Source organism: Sceloporus occidentalis, unplaced genomic scaffold, assembly GCF_023333645.1.
Source record: "Sceloporus occidentalis isolate IW3139 unplaced genomic scaffold, rSceOcc1.0.p SCAF_6, whole genome shotgun sequence".
Taxonomy (NCBI): Eukaryota; Metazoa; Chordata; class Lepidosauria; order Squamata; family Phrynosomatidae; genus Sceloporus; species Sceloporus occidentalis.
The window spans coordinates 5,288,623-5,304,799 of NW_028316986.1; the positions used below are offsets into that span (position 1 = coordinate 5,288,623).

The 16,177-nt window shown below is 43.9% G+C and overlaps 1 protein-coding gene across 2 annotated transcripts in view; it reads right to left on the reverse strand.

Annotated features, from left to right (window-relative positions):
- Positions 1–16,177, reverse strand: part of LOC149310352 (kinesin-like protein KIF13B) — a 198,115-nt gene that overhangs the window by 55,116 nt on the left and 126,822 nt on the right. For both annotated transcript variants that reach the window (XM_089528788.1, XM_089528787.1), the window contains exons 19-24: positions 15,800–15,946; positions 13,567–13,716; positions 13,032–13,160; positions 9,249–9,419; positions 4,230–4,387; positions 292–424 (exon numbers count right to left, since the gene is read on the reverse strand). In XM_089528788.1, the coding sequence (XP_089384914.1) occupies positions 292–424; positions 4,230–4,387; positions 9,249–9,419; positions 13,032–13,160; positions 13,567–13,716; positions 15,800–15,946 (888 nt within the window). The remainder of the gene's footprint in view (positions 1–291; positions 425–4,229; positions 4,388–9,248; positions 9,420–13,031; positions 13,161–13,566; positions 13,717–15,799; positions 15,947–16,177) is intronic.

A 16,177-nucleotide genomic window follows, 5' to 3' on the forward strand; every position in this document is an offset into this window, starting at 1 on the left:
TCTGGGATTTGTTTGGTATGATTGTGGAAAATAGGATGGGTGGGATCCCTAGATAATCTGCAGTTGTTCAGCCCTGATCTGACACAATATTGTCATCCCTATCAGATCTCCTTCTACCTGAGTTCCTTTTAACTGGTTTGAACTACAAGATTTTCCAGAGGCAAACCTTATAATCCACTGCTGAATAAAGATTAGGAATGGGCACCATGCTGTTTATTTCACCTACTGGGGGTTAACAAAAAAGACAATTCAGCAAACCAAATAAATTACAATATTGCCCCCTCTTCGTACCTGCCTGAGTTGAAAGATGCCACCTGTATGCACGTCTTTAGCTGGAATCACCTCGACTGGGCAGTATTCCCCGTTCTCATTTAGCTCGAGAATCTGGACCCACAATTCCACTTTGCGGGTGACCTCACTCCACCTGCAAAAACACCACCTCTGTGATTGATACACAACTTACGTATGTGAAAAGGGCCCTTTAGATGCCTTACTCTGCTTTGAGAATGTTTTAAAAAGAGAGAGAGAGAGGACATTTCTCTGTTAGGTGTGTGAGTCAGAGAGTGTGCCAGGGTGAGACAGATTGAGTAAGGGGTTAAACAGCTTCAAATGCAGACTCAGTTTAGTTGGAGAAAATTCTTCGAAACTTTACTTCTGCTCATGATTAAACTAACTGGGGAAATGTGAAGCCACAATATAACCTATTTTCCTGTTAATCCTACTCCTCCAAACCAATTGGCAGCTGGTGACTAAGGCTGTTGCCACACTGCAGAATTAATACAGTTTGACACCGCTTTAACTGTCATGGCTCCATCCTATGGAATCCTGGGATTTGTAGTTAGTTGTGGCACCAGAGCTCTGACAAAGAAGGCTAAAGATCTTGTTGTGATGACCGCACACCCTGACTCTGCCCTCCAAGCGGCATTATGCTGCCCACCCGGCCAGATGGCATCACAAAGTTTCTGCAGTGCAGCATTTACACACGCTGTAGAAGAAATGTGGAAGAGCCACGGTGGTGGCAGCAAGGGCAGTTTTTTCTGTCCCCAAAAGGAGTGGCATTTTGCCACTTCTTTGGGGGCTGGAAAATGCTGGATTGGGGCTGCAGCATGTGGTTGCCGTGGCCCCGATCTGGTGCTCAAAGGGGTGGCATTAAGCCATCCTTGCCAGCTGTCTGTTTTGCCCCTAAGAGACTATCAGGCTCTTAAAATTCAAGTAGGCTCATATAGGGAAATATGGTCTTTCAGCTGTTTAATCCAATCCTCAAAACAGGTCTAGCAATTTGGATGGCTCCTTTAAAGTTTGGAGTGGATGCATTGCTTGGCTTGTATTAGAACATCCAGTTACCACTTCTTTCACCCTCTGTGCAGATTTCAAAGACATAGCCTTGTTAGTCTGAAATATCAATATGCAAAGGGATCTTGTAGCACTTCTGAGATTGGATGAAAGATGTTTTACCATAAACATTCATAGACTTGCTCTACTTCCTCAGATGTATGGAGTAAACAGGTGTCCAGAAAAGAACTTCATAAGAAGACTATATGAACAGCCACAGAATGCAAAACTAGTAGGGATGGTGGTGAGGGGCAAGTTCAGTTTTAACAATGGCACTGAGGAATGAAGGCAGGAGGAAAGATGTTGCCTAAGGCCATGGTGGGTGGATGACCATATGAATGGTGGAGGGAGTGTTGGAATGCGGTGTGCTGTAAAAGAGATGTGATAAACTGGCCAAGAGCCAACTGGCCAATCTTCCCGGCCTTTCCATCTCTGACCTCAGGACAGGGGTCCTAAAAAAAAAACTATATAGGAAGATTGGAAAGAGAAATAGCTTAACTGGAACATATCCACAAACTCCAGTCCATCAACACTGGGTTGAGCAGAGACAATGGCTTCCTGGCACACTACACATTAACACTGGTTAACACCCCAGCATCATGGGAATAGCCAGTCTATCATATCTCCTTCTGGTTTTCAGCCTGCACACCAAAACTCTCTCTACCATTCACAGTTGTTGTTGTTAACTGCCGTCAAGTCGATTTCAGCCTATGGCGATCCTATGAATGAGACATCTCCAAGTCATCCTGTCTGCAATTGCACTGCTCAGGTCTTGCAGATTTGTGGCTGTGGCTTCTATGATTGAATTTATAGCAATCACAATAGCATGTACATTTCTATACCATTTATCAGTAAACTCAGCACTCTCAGTTGGTTTACAGTCTGTAAGCCAATTGCCGCCAACAAGCTGGGTACTCATTTTACCAACCTATGAAAGGATGAATCAACCTTCGAGCCCCTGGAATCAAATTCACAACCTTGTGGCTGCAGGACCAACATGTAACCACTGTGCCACCAGGGCTTCCTTAGAAATTATTATTATTATTAGCGTTATTTATAAAGCGCCATAAATGTACACGGCGCTGTACAAAAACCAAATAAAATCAAGGATATATAAAAAGCCTGCCTATGGCGTACAATCTAGAGGTTAAAACAACAAGTTAGAAACATCATAAGAAAACAAGTTAAAACAGCAAATATCAAATATTGAGTCAAGCAGCAAAACATCAAAACAATCACAGACTCCCTGGGAACGCTACCCTAAAGAAATGCAAAACTTTATCCAACTGGAATGCAATCTTGCTCTTTTCCTTCTACTTTACCAAGCATTATTGTCTTTTTTAGAGAGTCCTTTCTTCTCATGATGTGGCCAAAATATAACAACTGCAGTTTAGTCATTGTTCATATTTCAGTCAGATGGATACAGGCAAAATCTTTCCTGTTGCCTTTGTCCCGCAATGACCATTGTTAAAACCTCATCATCATACCCACAAGTTTCGCAATTCTATGGCTAGTTATATAGCTGACCATAAAGATCATAGAATCGTAGAGTTGGAAGAGACCACAAGGGCCATCCAGTCTGACTCCCTGCCATGCAGCAACTCTCGATCAAAGCATCCCCGATAGATGGCCATCCTGCCTCTGTTTGAAGACCTCTAAGGAAGAAGTCTCCACTACACTCCGAAGAAGGAGTGTGTTCCACTGCCCAACAGCCCTTACTGTCAGGAAGTTGCTCCTAATGTTGAGGTGGAATCTCTGTAGTTTGCATCCATTGTTCTGCGTTCTAGTCTCTGGAGCAGCAGAAAACAAGCTTGCTCCCTCCTCAACATGACATCCTTTCAAATAGTTAAACAGGGATGTCATATCACGTCTTAACCTTCTTTTCTCCAGGCTAAACATCCCCAGCTCCCTGAGTCGTTCCTCATAGGGCATGGTTTCCAGACCCTTCACCATTTTAGTTGCCCTCCTTTGGACACACTCCAGTTTCTCAATGTCCTTTTTGAATTGTGGCACCCAGAACTGGACACAATATTCCAGGTGGGGCCTGACCGATCATTCTGTTTCCCAACCAATCATGGTTCAGAGAAGACCTGGTCAGGGATTCCATGTGAATAATGAGGTTAACTCAGTGCTGTCACCACGATCAGAAAGTGGTGGACTTGGAGTTAGCATGGTAGAGTATGTGTTGAGCTCATCCCCTGGGGATTCATGTCTCAGAAAAGGAGGATTTGTAAGTATCAGATGATATGTGGCATCATTGTGTCTAAATACACAATTTATTATCTATTTTATGATATGTTTGTAATTGGTTTTAATTCTATGTAAACCGCTTTGATCTTTTGGAAAAGCGGTATATAAATAAAATTTATTATTATTATTATTATTAGAATAGAGTGGCACTATTACTTCTCTTGATCTAGACACTATACTTTTATTGATGCAGCCTAAAATTGCATTGGCCTTTTTAGCTGCCGCATCGCACTGTTGACTCATGTTCAACTTGTGGTCTACTTGGACTCCTAGATCCCTTTCGCACATAGTCTCATTCAGCCAGGTGTCCCCCATCCTATATCTGTGCATTTCATTTTTTCGCCCTAAGTGCAGTACCTTACATTTCTCCGTGCTGAATTTCATTTTGTTACCTTTGGCCCTGCTTTCAAGTCTATTCAGGTTGTTTTGAATTTTGATCCTGTCCTCTGGAGTATTAGCTACTCCTCCTAGTTTGGTGTCATCTGCAAATTTGATGAGTATGCCCCCAATTCCGTCATCCAAGTCATTGATAAAGATGTTGAATAAGATCCTTCTTTGGAACCAGTTTACTCCTTGCTACTTCTCTGCAGACATTTTTCTGCCCAACATGTTTCAAATTCATTTATCAGTTCAAAAGCACTTCTTACCTGTCCCGGAGGCTTCTTGTTTTGGCTTGAATTATTCCCAAGTCCCACAAAGCTGGGTTTTTACAAGGGTCGCATTGCTTATGCCCATACACCTCAATGGCCAAAGCACCATCAGACAGATACTCCATAAAATCTTCAATAATGTTGACAGAGAATTCCTAGATCAGAAAAAGATAAAGAGGGTAGCATGCCAGTCATTTTGCTTCCAACTGTAGTTAACTATGGCCTGTTACAGACTGCCAAAATAAAGCTGCTTCGGGTCTCTTTGGAGGTATGCTATTTAAATGATGCATGCGTCCTAAGAGTCCGGAGGTTGCACCAAAGCCACACTCCATTCCTAAGCACTGGAGTGCAGCTTTGGTGCAGCTTCCGGATTCTTAGGATGCACGCATCATTTAAACAGCATACCTCCAAAGAGACCCCAAGCAGCTTTATTTTGGCAGTCTGTAACAGGCCACAATTGGCTTTTTGTATACTTAGTAGCTGAAATATCAATCCAGAACTCTTTATGGCCTAAACTATACATTTGGGAAGTCATGATAGGAAATCAGTGCAAAATACAGTTGTCCCTCCACATCTGCAGCTTTGACTTTTGCAGATTTGATTATTTGCGGTTTTGATTAATAGCTTCCCTCTAGGAATCTTTAGGTCCTCCAGTACAATTCTGCTGGAAGTTGTGCTGGAGAACCTAGAGGCTCCTAGATAAAACATGTCTCTAGGTATCTGTAGGTCTTCCAGCACAATTCTATGATTCATTTATGGCAGATATTGACCATAAAGTTGCACTGAAGGTCCTGGAGATTCTTAGAGAGGTGTTCTCTTAGGTAAAAAGAACAGTGGGTTTTTATTTGCAGTTTTTCCACCTTCACAGGGGTCTTTCATGCTAACTCCAGTGAATGTAAAGGGACCACTGTACTAAAGAAGATCAAATAGTAATAGATGCAATCTTCACTGAAAACTTTCATCAGTACAAACAACTGATTTAGACAGATATCTAGAAAGTTTCATGCTTGGAAACCTAAACTAATCCTCAGGGGAAAACACCAGAAAACTTACAGGGTGAGGATTTCCTGTTCAACACTTGCTGATTTGTAATTGCTTTGTCATGAACAGGAATTTTTTTCACTGTTCTGTATAATGTTTCCTACTTGTTATAGTTGTTTGAGTACTGAACTAGGACTCTGGGAGACTAGGGTTTCAAAACCCATTTATCCATGGAAAATGTCTGGAAACTGACTAGGGTGAGTCTGTTTGCCTAGGGAAAACAAAATCCACTCTGACCACATCTGCCCAGAAAAACCCTGTGTCATATGCGCGCGCACACACACACACACACACACACACACACACACAGTGGACCCTTGAACATTTTCAAACCGTGGATACTTGAGTCTGTATATAAAAGCCATGTATAAGAAGAGCCGTGTGTGTGTGTATGGATGGATAGAGCCTTAGGGTTGCAATGAGTCAGAAACGACTTCAAGGCACACAATAACAACAACAATTAGTTTGCAAAGGGTTCTTGCAGAACCTTTGAGACTAACTGTGCAGAAGAAGTTGTAGCATGACCTTTCATAGACTTTGTCTACTTCCTCAGATGCCTAGTGAACTGATCTGAGGAAGCAGACCAAGTCTGCAAAAGTGTATGCTACAACTTCTCACACAGTTAGTCTCAAAGGTGCTGCAAGATCCCTTTACATGATGACATTCTAGACTAACATAGCTATGTCTCTGAATTCTAACATCAATAATTAAGCTGCTTTTGAGAGATCCAGCATCACTTAGTGATGAGATCAGAGTTTGAATCCCTGCTCAGCTGTGGAAACCCACCTGAGATAGTTCAGAATACTGCTTCACAGCCTATCTGATAGGGGGACTGACATGCCCCCACACTAAGGTTTCAGGGACTGGCGCCATATTTGTGTCCAATGGCTACAACTATTTTGTTTCTTTCCAGAAAACTGGACTGGCAGCCGATGGCTTCTGGACCAGCAACAGTCTAGGGACCAACACTTTGAGCAGAACTGCCTTGGAAGGTTTAAAGACTTCCATGTGCTTTTGAAGCCTTGCAAGTTACACATTTTGGCATTTTTAAGCTCTGCTTGTGCTACAAGAGTTTTAGTGTACTGTATTGTTTGGTTTTATCAAAGCCGAATCTCTACTTGATGCACGCTCTTAGACTGTTTTTGTAGTTTTATTGTTTTATTGTACCTTCACTTTATGGCCTCCAAGAACTCTGGGAGTGGGGCAAAATAGAAATAGCCAAAACAAGTAAGTAAAAAGTGAACACTGACAAGGAAGAAAGGGAGACTTCAGTGCACACTTATGGGCCAGGAGTCCTGGTATTAAACCACATTGTGGCTCCTCCCTCCCTAACTGTCATCTTTCGGCCTCTGGGGGAGAGAGAAGGCTGGCCCAGTACCACCAGGGGCTAGCCTGAAGAAAGAGGCTCCTCCCTCCCCAACTGTCATCTTTCGGCCTCTGAGGGAGAGAGAAGGCTGGCCCAGTACCATCAGGGGCTAGCCTGAAGAAAGAGGCTCCTCCCTCCCTAACTGTCATCTTTCGGCCTCTGGGGGAGAGAGAAGGCTGGCCCAGTACCATCAGGGGCTAGCCTGAAGAAAGAGGCTCCTCCCTCCCTAACTGTCATCTTTCGGCCTCTGGGGGAGAGAGAAGGCTGGCCCAGTACCATCAGGGGCTAGCCTGAAGAAAGAGGCTCCTCCCTCCCTAACTGTCATCTTTCGGCCTCTGGGGGAGAGAGAAGGCTGGCCCAGTACCATCAGGGGCTAGCCTGAAGAAAGAGGCTCCTCCCTCCCTAACTGTCATCTTTCGGCCTCTGAGGGAGAGAGGAGGCTGGCCCAGTACCATCAGGGGCTAGCCTGAAGAAAGAGGCTCCTCCCTCCCCAACTGTCATCTTTCGGCCTCTGGGGGAGAGAGAAGGCTGGCCCAGTACCATCAGGGGCTAGCCTGAAGAAAGAGGCTCCTCCCTCCCCAACTGTCATCTTTCGGCCTCTGGGGGAGAGAGAAGGCTGGCCCAGTACCATCAGGGGCTAGCCTGAAGAAAGAGGCTCCTCCCTCCCTAACTGTCATCTTTCGGCCTCTGGGGGAGAGAGAAGGCTGGCCCAGTACCATCAGGGGCTAGCCTGAAGAAAGAGGCTCCTCCCTCCCTAACTGTCATCGTTCAGCCTCTGGGGGAGAGAGAAGGCTGACCCAGTACCATCAGGGGCCAGCCTGAAGACAGAGGCTCCTCCCTCCCTAACTGTCATCGTTCAGCCTCTGGGGGAGAGAGAAGGCTGACCCAGTACCATCAGGGGCCAGCCTGAAGACAGAGGCTCCTCCCTCCCTAACTGTCATCGTTCAGCCTCTGGGGGAGAGAGAAGGCTGACCCAGTACCATCAGGGGCCAGCCTGAAGACAGAGGCTCCTCCCTCCCTAACTGTCATCTTTCGGCCTCTGGGGGAGAGAGAAGGCTGGCCCAGTACCATCAGGGGCTAGCCTGAAGAAAGAGGCTCCTCCCTCCCCAACTGTCATTGTTCGGCCTCTGGGGGAGAGAGAAGGCTGGCCCAGTACCATCAGGGGCTAGCCTGAAGAAAGAGGCTCCTCCCTCCCCAACTGTCATTGTTCGGCCTCTGGGGGAGAGAGAAGGCTGGCCCAGTACCATCAGGGGCTAGCCTGAAGAAAGAGGCTCCTCCCTCCCTAACTGTCATCTTTCGGCCTCTGGGGGAGAGAGAAGGCTGGCCCAGTACCATCAGGGGCTAGCCTGAAGAAAGAGGCTCCTCCCTCCCCAACTGTCATTGTTCGGCCTCTGGGGGAGAGAGAAGGCTGGCCCAGTACCATCAGGGGCTAGCCTGAAGAAAGAGGCTCCTCCCTCCCTAACTGTCATCTTTCGGCCTCTGGGGGAGAGAGAAGGCTGGCCCAGTACCATCAGGGGCTAGCCTGAAGAAAGAGGCTCCTCCCTCCCTAACTGTCATCTTTCGGCCTCTGGGGGAGAGAGAAGGCTGGCCCAGTACCATCAGGGGCTAGCCTGAAGAAAGAGGCTCCTCCCTCCCCAACTGTCATTGTTCGGCCTCTGGGGGAGAGAGAAGGCTGGCCCAGTACCATCAGGGGCTAGCCTGAAGAAAGAGGCTCCTCCCTCCCTAACTGTCATCTTTCGGCCTCTGAGGGAGAGAGTAGGCTGGCCCAGTTCCATCAGGGGCTAGCCTGAAGAAAGAGGCTCCTCCCTCCCTAACTGTCATCTTTCGGCCTCTGGGGGAGAGAGAAGGCTGGCCCAGTTCCATCAGGGGCTAGCCTGAAGAAGAAGAGCCCTCCCTCCGGTCCATCTGCCTTGGTCCAGGCCTCAGAGGGAGAGAAGAATGCTGGACCTGATTCCCTCCCTCCCTCACCATTCCCTTCTCCTTTTGTGTTGTGTCTTTTAGATTGTAAGCCTGTGGGCAGGGAACTGTCTGTTATCCCCTCTATTGTAAACCGCTCGGATTCCCAGTGATTGGGCGGTATATAAATAAAACCTATTATTATTATTATTATTATTATTATTATGTATGAACTGTATGCTGAGAGATGCAGTTCATTTTTTTGCACTTGTTTCTCTCTTTATGTGGGTGGGTACAGAAACCAGAAAGGGGGATCCCTTGACATTACAGAATTATAGTGCTACTATTCCACTTTAAAGGCCATAGTTCCATCCTGTAGAGTCCTGGGACTTGCAAGAAGTCAAAGCAGTAATTCTGAAAAGATTCAGAATTGGTCAGGATCCAGTGATCCATCACATTTCAGTGTCTCTCCCTCTGTCTTTATTGACATGGATTTCCCCCTCAGCCCTCACTGTTTTTCACTGGAAAGCACCAGAGTACTTCCAACAGACAAGCCAGTAAGCATGCTGGCTAGAAATATCTGGGATTTGTAATCCCCAAAAGTAATAATAGTCATGCATTCTGCGACAGACACTACTGCATTATAAAAAGTCCAAGCTGCAGCCTGCCCTTTGCTCTGTCTGCTGCAGTAATAAAAATAAAAGCCAAATTACATTGCAGTGATCAAAGACAACCATGCATCGTGGCTCCTTGCTGATAGGTGAGAGAGAGGGATCCACCTCAGGGGCCACCGTCACTGGTTCCAGTTGATCCCAGAAAGAATACTTGCAGAAGACAAAGTTGGAGAGATGCTGAGGCAAACCGGTCGCCTGAAGGATTTTAATCTAGACGGATGGGAACACACACAAGCAAAATAATGTTTGAATTGAAACAGGCCAACAAAGAAAGAAACAGCATAATTACAGAGCAACTCTTAAAATACTAGGTTCACTTTAAGGTAGTCTAAGTCAGAAACAACTTGAAGGCACGCAGCAAGTAATTATTTAATACTAGTACAGTGGGCCCTTAGTATCTGTTGTGTTTGGTTCTAAGACATCCCATGGATGCCAAAATCTGTGGATGCTCAGGTCTCCTTATATGCAATAGGGTAGTAAAATTGGGCTCCTTATATAAAATGGCAAAATCAAGGTTTGCTTTTGGGAATTTATAAGCCATGGATGGTTTTAAACAGAGGACACAGAGGGCTGACTGTATTGCCTTCTGAAGTAGCTAACAAAATAGTGGTTGGTACAGGCTGGGTCTCCCTTATCTGGAATTCCAAAATCTGAAGTATTCCAAAAGTGGCTGAGATAGTGATACCTTTGCTTTCTAATAGTTTGGTGTACACAAATTTAGTTTCATGCACAAAATTATTTAAAAAATATCATGTAGAGAATTACCCTCAGGTATATATAAATATAATTCAGTATCTCACAATACAGAAAACATGCAGGGGTAGGTGTCTTGGCCATTTAACAAATACAAACAAAAATCCATCAGTGATACCTTTATTGGCCAACCAAAATGCACAGTATACTTGTTGCAAGCTTTTGAAGCTCCATGGGCTTCTTCATCAGGCAAGATGTTACAAGCCAAACAGGAGAAGAAAAAATAACAATTGGAGATGTTGGTCAGATGCCTGCATGTTGTTTCAGTCCTTAGTAAAAATGTTATGATGGGGAGGAATTTTTTGTAGGCAGACACTTCCTCCTCCTGGCCATGCGGCAATAGGGAGATTTTCAAAGTCCCGGAAATTTAAAGTCCATCCTCCCCATCACAACATCTTTACTAAGGACTGAAACAATATGCAGGCATGTGACTAATATCGCCAATTGTTTTTCCCCTCTTGTTTGGTTTATAACATCTTGCCTGATGAAGAAGCCCATGGAGCTTCGAAAGCTTGCAACAAGTATATTGTGCATTTCGGTTGGCCAATAAAAGTATCCCTAATGGATTTTTGTTTGAACAAAATATAAATGAATTTCATATTTAGACTTTGGTTCCATCTCTAAGATACCTCATTATATATATGAACATATACCAAAATCTGAAGAAGAAGAAAAAGAAAAAAACCTCAGATATCTAAAATACTTCTGGTTCCAAGCATTTCAGACAATGGGGATTCAAGATGTGAAAAATTTCTAGATCAAAATGTGGTCTGAAAAATCTCCACGAGAGGCCACTGCAGGAGCAGAAGAGTATGGCTGAGAGCGGTTTTGCAGAGAAAAGACAAAAAGAACTTGTCTCTCTGATGCAGAAATACTGCTCCAAAGGAATGAGATATGATTAAGTATCAGTCTATGCAGCTGTTCAAAGAGACCAGAGTGAGGAAAACTTTGTTTTTGGGGGGGATTTTTGGAATACAACTCTTAGAATCCCTACGTCTTTAGCAGGCAGGCTGGGGCATTTTAGGAATTATTGTTGAACACTATGTATGATTTCTATATATGGGTGTGAAAGCTGGACAGTGCAGAAAGCAGTTAGGGGAAAAAATCACACATCTGAAACCTGGAGCTAGAGGAAATTTCTACAGATACCACAGACTGCCAAAAAGACAACTAAATGGGTCCTAAATGAGCAAATGAATCCTAAATTTTCACTAGAGATGCAAAGGGATATTGCAACCCCTTTGAGAGAAAGAAGAAAAGAAAGAAAATTAAATAAATAAGATTATAAAACAAGTTTGTAGCGTAAGTTTTCGTAGATTGACTCTACTTTATCAGATGCATGGACTGAAGTGCCCAGGGACAGACATTTATTCCCGTGAATGAGCAGGCTGTATGTGTGAACACTAATGGAAACGTAACGCCTGTGGGTATGGTGATGGGGTGACAAGTTCAGCTTTAACAGTGGTCGATGGTCACTTGGGACAGGGGCGGGGGGAAAGATACAGTATTGTGAAAAGCCGAGGTGGGTAGATACGAATGATGGAGAGGATTCTTGGAATATGTTTGACTACAGACAGCGTCCCAGTCTCAAACAGTTACTCACCTGCAGGAGGACACACAACATGGATGAGGAGACAGGTAAAGACTCTGCAACAAACCCAGAAACAACTCTGCCCACTTATTTACTCAGGAAATGTCATTATAGGACCTACTCACATCACCCATAATATTGAAGGTACTCTGACTTACTCATCCTCTAATGCAGTGGTTCCAAACCTGTGGGTCGGGACCCTTTTGGGGGTAGAATGACCCTTTCATGGGGATCGCCTAAGACCATTGGAAAACACCTATTTAATTATAGTTATGAAGTAGCAACAAAAATAATTTCACGGGTTTGGGTCACCACAACATGAGGAACTGTATTAAAGGGTTGTGGCATTAGGAAGGTTGGGAACCACTGCTCTAATGTGATATATGCCATCTTCTGTCAACAATGCCCTTCAGCACTCTACACTGGGCAAACAGGCCAGTCTCTGTGCCAAAGGGTAAATGGATATAAATCATAGAATAACAGAGTTGGAAGGCCCCTTTGGGCCATCAGGTTCAAGCCCTTGCTCACTGCAGAATTTCTATTAGAGATTAGGAATGAGACACAAGAAGAACAGTTGCAAACCAGCTCAATCTTCCTAGGTATTCTAACTTGGAACTCAGAAAAGCAGTCCTTGAACAAAAACACTTCAAGGGGAGATTGGAAAGAGAAACAACAAAGTTGTGATACATCCACAAACTCCAGTCCATCAATAGTGGGTTGAACAGGGACAATAGTTTCTATTGCACACTGCAAATATTAGAAAATTACACCAGCCTTCTGAGGGCTCACTTCACTATTTTATCACATTTCCTTTCTGGATCCTAGCCAGCAACATATAGTATTATATTCCAAGAACTCTCTCCATCATTCATATCAGTATCTACTCATTTTGGCTTAGGCAGTATCTTTCCTCCCATCACTGTACCCACAGGTTTTGAATTGCTATTACTATTCACACACACAACCTGCTCATTCATGAGTCTGTCCATAGGCACTTCACTCCATACATCTGATGAAATAGACTCAAGTCTACAAAAGCTTATGCTACAAATTTCTTTCTTCCAGTCTCAAAGGCACTACAATATCCCTTTGCATACTGAGCCAAATTAACACTGCTGTGCCTTTGAATTATCTCACTAGAAGTGATGATGACTAAACTGAAGCTGGTGTACTGTGGACACGTCACAAGAAAGCATGACTCACTGCAACAAACAATAATATTGGGTAAAGTAAGAGGCAATAAATAAAGAGAGAGACCACAATATAGGTGGATAGCACCAGTCAAGGAAGCTACAGCTGCCCAGAGTTTGTAAAACTTGAGCAGGGCAGTTGATGACCATGGAGTCATCTTGGAGTTCTGTCATTCATAGAGTTGCCCCAAGTCAAAATCAACTTGATGGCAATTAACAACAACAATATAAAGTTTAAAAAAGGTAACTCGTCTGAGGACTGTTCTTCTTTTTGGAATGCAAACTCACCATACAGACTAACTTGTTCTCCTGAAGGTCGTTCTCAGAGAAGTTCTCCATGCTGTCATCACCACCAGCGATGCGCTCCCCGATCTCTCCACTCACACGCACTACTTCTACATGCAAACGGCCTGCCACCTAATCAGGAAAATAAATATTACTGTTTGAACACATGGACAACCCAGTTAGAGAATTACCAGTTGCAAGTTATTGTTTGGTTTCAACTTTATTAAACAGGAGAGTAGTAGGAAGACACTGGCTGAAATGGAAATAGGATTTACTGCTGCAATAAGCAGAAAGTGAAACTATTATCTCCTATATATGTAATTATGCCACAAATGCCTTCCAAGAGAAATTGCGGAATAGGGTTGAGGGGGCCACTCTGGACTGGGATGTGATTAAAGGCAATTGGCTATTAACAGACTCTGCGCCAGGAGATGGCGAATCAATTGCAAGTGAGCAGTGAGCTATAATTCTCAAATGAGTGACTGGGTAAATGCGTAACTATGAACTGATTTCACAAAGGGCCATTTAGAGGAGTCACCTCTCCTTTCTGATTGATGATGGGCACGGCGTACTGCAGTTTGACGTCGTAAAAGAGGGACTCGAGGAAGACGTTGGCCACTCCAATGAGGCTGTGGTTTTCCTGCTCATCATAGAAAGGATCCGCTCGCCTGAAGTAAGACCTCATGACCTAAACAGAGGTACAGAGGGAGAGAAAAGAGCAACTAGGTTTACCCAGTAAACTTGTGTCCAACTGGCTCAGGGCAGTTTACAACAGAGGTCGGCAATTCTGATGGGCTGGAGGGGAAAGGCCCAGTATGCATCACAGGCCATGCCAGGACCAGAAATGGCCCAACTGACCAATATGGGGTTTGTACACAACCTCACCCAACCTGAAACCCCTATCTCAAAAATCAAAAACCAGAACTGGTCCATTTCTGGTATTGATTTTTGAGATGGGGCTATTGGGTTAGGTGAAGTTGCGTGGTCTCCAAGAGTAGACAAACTCCCTTTTAGTTCGGAAAAAGTATGGGAGCACCAGGAGAGCCCCATGGGACTCACAAGCTTCATTTTGCCCATCTTTTACAACCTAACGTATATAATATACATAATATAACATAATATAACATAGTTGCCTTGAAGTCCTGCAACAACAACAACAATTATTGCTGTTGTTATTATTACAGCCCATATTCATGGATTCTGCATCTGTGGATTCAACCAGCCATGGTTTGAAAATATTAAAAAGAAATCCAAAACTGATTTTTTCATTTTATATAAGGGACACCATTTTACTACCTCAGTGTATGTAATGGGATTTGAACATCCATGGATATTGGCATCCATGCGAGGGGTCCTAGAACTAAACCCCAGCAGATACCAAGGGTCCACTGCACTATTATTGTTGTTGTTATCATTATTATTATAAAAATGTCTCCTCATGTAGCAGATTTTACATGCAATTCATTCTATCCAAACTTCCAGGCCATTATATGACTCCATATGACCCTTCCTTTGCTGAGATTGACAAACACATACTCAGTCGTACAGTTAGGGAGAGCCCATAGCTCAGAAGACCATGTATTTGTTATGAAGTTGTTTCCCAGGTTCAATTTACCAGGCATGTCAAGATAGAAGATGATTTGAAACATCTCTCTATTGGATGATTTGATCAGACTGGCCTTCCCCTGTGTGTGCATGTGTATGTTGTGTGTGTGTGGTTTATTTTTAAAATTGTTTACTGGTGTAGACCATTGAAGTGTGCTTTTGAATAATCACAACAGAAACGTCTAGAGCTGTCCCCATCAACCTGCCCTTCAATTTGCTGGACACTTTAGTGATTTCTTCATTAAAATATGTTTATATTGCCCTCTGTCTAAAGACCTCAGGGTGGCACAGAATAAAAAGACTAAATTCAAAAATGTAAACAATAAAAATGATTTTCAAAAAGCTAAGAACAGCATTAAACAACAGCTTCGCACATTAATGATGCGTTAAAACAGATTAAAAATGGTCAAAATAGTTTAGAAGCATATAAAACTATACAGAGGCACTGATTTGTGTAAACCCAGTTTGTCCCCAAATGCATTTCATAAACAACCACGTTTTGACTTGGTGCCAGAATGACACCAACTGGGCTTCCAAGGGGAGGGTATTCCATAACTGGGGTGCCACAGCAGACAAAGGCCCCCGTCACCCATGTCCTTTCATGTCATATTGCCCGGACTGACAGGCACAGAGGCAGCCCTCATGAGTAAAACCTCATACCGCTGGCAGGAATATATAGGAAGAAATGTGCTCTTTAAATAATAAAGTTACAAGCCATTTTAGGGCTTTTAATGTCATTAACAGCACTATGAATTTGGTTGTTGTGTGCCTTCAAATAATTTCCAACTTATGATGACCCTATTGCAGGGTCTTCTGGGGCTGAAAGTGTGTGACTTGCCCAAGGTCACCCAGTGGGTTTCCATGTCTGAATGGGGAATTGAACCCTAATCTCCAGAATCATCGTCCAGTGCTCAAACCACTAAACCATGCTGGCTCTCCATGAATTTGGACCGGTAGCATATTGACAACTGTTTTCATCATACCCAAGATAATGGCCATAATGGTTTGGAGAGTCTGGGAGCTACAGTCCACAAAAGTGACTTTTTGAGGTGCTGAAAGGAATAATAACAGGGGGAAAAAAATCTCTCTAAGGATCATGCATTGGGCACCTTTTCCTCTGCTAGTTAGGAAGAACAATTTTGTTAGGACCTCCCACTTCTACATACCAGATTGTCCTCTTCGCAGTCCTTCCATTCTTGATAGAGGTCCCTCATGTCTACCAGCCGGTTCTCCAGTTTCTCCAGGGACCAGATCTGCTTGCCTTTTCCTTTCCGCCTCACCTGAATGGCTGGCTCACTGAGAACGGCTCCTCGCTGCCCCCCAAAAAACAGAAACAAAATAATTTTTTAAAAAATCAAAAAGGATGTTGAGAAGCTGGAGTGTATTCAGAGGAGGGTGACCAAAATGGTGAAGGGTCTGGAAACCAAGATTTATGAGGAGAGACTTAAGGAGCTGGGTATGTTTAGCCTGGAGAAGAGATGGTTAATAGGTGATATGATAACCCTGTTTAAGTATTTGAAGGAGTGTCATATTGAAGATGAAGC